This window comes from Dipteris shenzhenensis, chromosome 12 (genome assembly GCF_047967505.1).
Source record: "Dipteris shenzhenensis isolate YYH24624 ecotype China chromosome 12, Dip_SZ_1.0, whole genome shotgun sequence".
Classification (NCBI taxonomy): domain Eukaryota; kingdom Viridiplantae; phylum Streptophyta; class Polypodiopsida; order Gleicheniales; family Dipteridaceae; genus Dipteris; species Dipteris shenzhenensis.
In genome coordinates, this window is record NC_141607.1 from 47,324,926 (window position 1) to 47,329,750 (window position 4,825).

At 44.4% G+C, this 4,825-nt stretch overlaps 1 protein-coding gene across 1 annotated transcript; it reads right to left on the reverse strand.

Moving 5' to 3' along the window:
- Window positions 1-2,110: 2,110 nt before the first annotated feature.
- LOC147896314 (uncharacterized) lies at window positions 2,111-4,447 on the reverse strand. Its single transcript, XM_087383001.1, has 6 exons — window positions 3,937-4,447; window positions 3,801-3,844; window positions 3,548-3,711; window positions 3,349-3,454; window positions 3,101-3,270; window positions 2,111-2,948 (listed from the first exon to the last, which is right to left on the reverse strand). The coding sequence occupies exons 1-6, from the start codon at window positions 4,353-4,355 to the stop codon at window positions 2,526-2,528; spliced, it is 1,326 nt and encodes a 441-aa protein (XP_087239127.1). The 5' UTR covers window positions 4,356-4,447; the 3' UTR covers window positions 2,111-2,525.
- Window positions 4,448-4,825: the final 378 nt, after the last annotated feature.

Here is a 4,825-nt window from a genome sequence, read left to right on the forward strand (position 1 = left end):
ACACATGGTGGCAAAAGATGCCAAGCCGGGATGTGAAGTCATGTCACAAGAACTCACATAGAAGGATACACCCATGTGGTTAGTAAAAATGAGATCTCAAGTAAAAACAATACTTGTTGCATTCCTACATGTAAACTAGCCTGATTAGTTCAAAATGGAATCGCCTTCTCCAATCAGAGTGCTTTGATAATAGCGCCCTATTGCCACTTTTCTGTTTCAGTTACGTTGGGTAAGCAATTCTGACTTCCATCTACTTTAGGAAGACAAGTCCCAATCATCACCCCATCCTTCAATTCGCCCACTGTGACCTGCGATGCTCCCACCTCTTTTATTATTCACCGTCTTTGCTTGTATCCACTTAGCACTTTGTCTCTATTTTCTATTGCATCTCATTGACCTGAATGTTGACCATCCTTTTCACTCAGGACAAATTGAGGGTTGGAGAAGAGTATCTTCTAGATTATCAATTCACTTCTGCCATACTGATCTCAAGCTCTAGTAAGCACCTTCTCAAGGTAAGTTTTTCTTGAAGTAGATGGAGTTGCACCTGCAGCCCCACAGTGCTTGTTTTTCCAGTGACAGAATCCTCTAAAGATAGAGATACTACAATGGACCAAAGAGGGCATACTGTAAGCTGGCATCAATCCTAGGTGGACATTTGAATCTTTAAGTCACAAATCTTCCAGCAGGCAAAGAACTGGGAGTTGTAAATCCTTACGCAGGCAGACCAAGCCACAAACAATCTGATCTTCTGACACAATTAAAAGGGTTTCCTGCAACCCAGCTGTGCACTCTTTCTAGATTTATGGAAGCCTGGTAAAATGGCTAAACATGCCATGACAGAAGCGAAAAGGGCCATACACTAGTTGACATCAATGATAGGTGGACAGACTATGCACCAAGTCACAAATATCTTACCCTGTACATAGACCAAGTCACGAACAACCTGAGTGGTAGCTTCAAATTGCAGACCCTTAATCCAAAAGTGTCGACGGTGGCCGTTTGCACCTTCTGGATTCTCACTTGACTCTTCATTGAAGTGTTGCTGCAGAGAGCCACAAAGCATTCACCCTGAAACATGTCATCATCTGAGCATAAACCCTGCAACATGTCTCAATCTGTCTTTCTCATGCTTGTTGGTAATCATTCAACCTTGAAACTTGTCACCCCCTATGCTGTTTGGTTAACCTGTCAAAAAAATGACGGGTATGCAGAATCTAAAGAGCGTCGAGTTCCCACAAGAACCCCCATGCATAACAGACAGCAACCTTCTGTTCTGGAACATAGGAATATTGACTTGCTGTTGCTGTAAAAATGGTAGCATGTTAGACGGGTATGCAGAATCTAAAGAGCGTCGAGTTCCCACAAGAACCCCCATGCATAACAGACAGCAACCTTCTGTTCTGGAACATAGGAATATTGACTTGCTGTTGCTGGAAAAATGGTAGCATGTTAGATGGAGGGGGGGGAAGGGATTTTTTTTTGCGTGGGGTGGGAGGGGGGGTGGGGCATAGCAGTTCTGAAAGTTATCATTTTTAATATGAAGTTGCCTGACCAACTAGCACCGCTACAAACTTCTCTGATTCAGAATACATTGGTCATTAAGAAGCCATGTCAGGTTACACGAGGCCATAATGAACTCTGCAAACTTCATAACTAATGAAATGTTTGTGAACCCAAAAAACGATGAGCTCGTTTTGCCACAATGTAGTTTAGACTCCATGTACGAATCCCCTTGTTTGAAAGACACCCCTGACTTGGTAAACTATCTGAGAAAAATATTTGACGAAACTGCTTGTTATTTGCTCACATAGGTGACCCATTGACACGTGAGTAGGTGTACACCGGTGTTTCACACTAAAGGTGACCTTGAACATAGGGACTCGACCAATTATCATCAAAAGCTATTCTAAATAAGTATTGCTTAAAGACACCAGTCCCTAGCCACAAAGAATCTCATGTGAAGTATTTTTTAGTCTTTGGAACAATGCCCCGACTCGAAGATTTTGCAACATTCATGATTTAAAGCTTGTACTCGGTTGTACGGTGACCTGAAGTGCAATCCGAAAGCCAAAAACATAATACCAAGGGACATGCAAGAGCATCGGGCGAAGTAAACCGACGGTAGTTTCAAGAGGATACAAACTTGCAAGGTTGCTCGCTGCAAATAATAGTCCTTAGCACACTAAGTGAAAAGAAAAAACTTGTGAATATTCCAGGAAGATTAAAAAGCAAGAGAATTTATGCTTTTCCAGCATTGGAAACAGATAAAACCTCAATATCCAAAGGGCCAAAATCCTTGGGACTTACCTTTGTAAAGCACGACATTACATCCGATTCACAGATAAAGGGGAGGGATATCGTTGAGACTGAAGTTTGAAATGCAGGCAGACGATCAAAATTACAGATAAACAAAGGCTTGAAAGGACATCTCAGTAGTTGCATTGCTTATAAAGGCTGAAGCTAATGTACCTCGTGGACATGACATTGACGAAAATTTTTGTTAATGAACTTTCCATATAAAATCATCTGTTATAAGGATGGAAACGCCCATTACTCCCACCACCATAACCACGGCTGACACCACTATAACCACCACCATAGTTATAGCCATAGCCAGATCCAGTACCATAACCTGTATAGTTATAGCCCAATGCACCATAACCATCATCAACATCACCATACCCATAGGAGCTTCCATAACCAGCACCATACCCATAAGCAGCACTATAAGGGTAGCCTCCAGGCCTTGCTCCACTTATACCATAGTAACCAGCTCCTGCCGCCCCATAAAGAGTATCATCTCCATTATAAGCTCCAAAGACTCCAGAATTGGAATTGTAACCACCACCACCACTTCTGCCTGCAAGACGACCACCACTGCCACCACCATAACCAGCAGGAGTTTCTTGGGTGGTCCGCTTGGGCTCTGCTTTCTTGATCTCCACCTGAGAGAAGGATCAAAATTCAAAACAGATAATTTGATTAAATACAAGATGCAGTAAGACTGGAGGTGTTCGGAAAGCATGTAACATACCCATACTGCAAAGGTAAAACCTAGAGCTGCACAAGTCTTATTAAAGCGATTTTCAGGTTTTACCTGCTTTCCACCGAGCTCGTGCATCTTGCCTTGTGCGAGAATATTTTCCACAACTTGCTCGCTGTCAAAAGTCACGAATCCAAATCCCCGAGAGCGCCCAGTGCTGTGATCTTGCATAATTTGGCATTCAACAATCTTTCCAAACTCGGCAAAATAATTTTTGAATTCCTCTGCAGTGATAGAGAAGAGTTAGCCAACCGCCCTCAATTTGAAGAAACGGGAAAAGCCCTAGCTAAATGTCACGTTACCATCCGTAGTAGCGGTTGTTAGGCCTCCGACAAAAATTTTCTTTGTCTTCGGTCCCTTGCTTGCACCAGACATCTTTTCGCGTGGCACAGTCCGCTTGGCGTCGACCTAGAAAAAGAAAATGAAAAAAACACAAAAAATCAATCTAGTCTAAGAACCCTAACGCTGCAAGCATGAGAGAATAAGCCACAGCAAGCGTACCGTTCTTCCATCAATGACATGGTTGTCCTTTAAAACCTTGTCTAAAACAGATGGATCCGCAAATGTCACAAAACCAAAGCCTCTGGGATGGTTCGTACTCTTATTTTTCATGATGACAGAATCCGTTATGTCGCCGTACTTCTTAAAATGGCTTGTAAGCATCTCTGCAAATTAGCCAGACCTAAAGCATCAGACGGCTTGAATTCCAAAAATGGCAAAGATCACAAAAGAAAAACAGGTTCACTCCACAGACCGCTGGTGGTTTCCCATGTTAGACCGCCGATGAAGATCTTGCCCCTGCAAAAGATATGTAAAACCATCCGCTTTAACCTTATACTCATCACCGAGAAGCAACAGACACGAACTAGGCCGTAATTACGACAACTAACCCGCCAGGGCTCGCATTCTTGTCTGCCGCAACGTCGGAAGAGTCTTGAGCTGCCTTTCCTCCGTCTCCATCTGAGTTGGGAGCTGTGGCTGAACCGCCGTTCTGCGCATCTTCTGCTTCCTGTGGCCTCTCCTCCATCGGTTGCGTCTGAGGCTCATCCCCTGCTTCTTCTTCTTCTGCCGCTTCTTCCTCTTCCATTTCATCGCCCTCGTCGCCCTCTTCTTCCTCGTCTTCTACTTCATTGCCCTCTTCCGCCTCTTCGTCTTCAGCTTCAACTTGCTGCGCCTCCGCCGCTGTCTCCTCCTGCTCTTCCACCTCCTCCTCCTGTTCGTCAGGTTCTTCCATGACGATTTCTTGCTTCACAGGCTCCTCTTTTTTGGAAGCTACGGCTTTCTTGCTCTTGAGCGCAGCTGGAGCCATAATTGGGCAAAGCTACGACAGCCCAAAGAATTAGGCAATTCCTCAAATGCTAAGAGAAAGAGAGAGAGAGAGAGAGAGTGGGAGTGGCTATGAAGGGAGTGCCGTTCCAAACATCTCTTCTTTAAAACAAGCTAAGCCAACCTAATAAGGCTGGGTTCACACCAACTCGTAGTGCCGCCACGCGCGCCGCTCTACATTGTTCACAAAGCGCAAACAGTTACTCTTAGGCGGTGTCGACCAGGCTTGGTTATTCGCTCTCGAGTATAGGAGAAACGGCTGAAGAAAGACTTTCTTGTCAGGAAAGTCCTTGGAATTTGGCAAGCGGCTTCTCAGGAAAGTCCTTGGAATTTCGAGTGACAAGGATGCCGAATTTCTCAGTAAGGAAGGTTCTTGTGTGGCTCCCAGCGTGGATTCAGCTTTTGTCTTGGCAGGTTCTTGTGTTACTATCTCTTTTTTCAAGACAGGTTCTT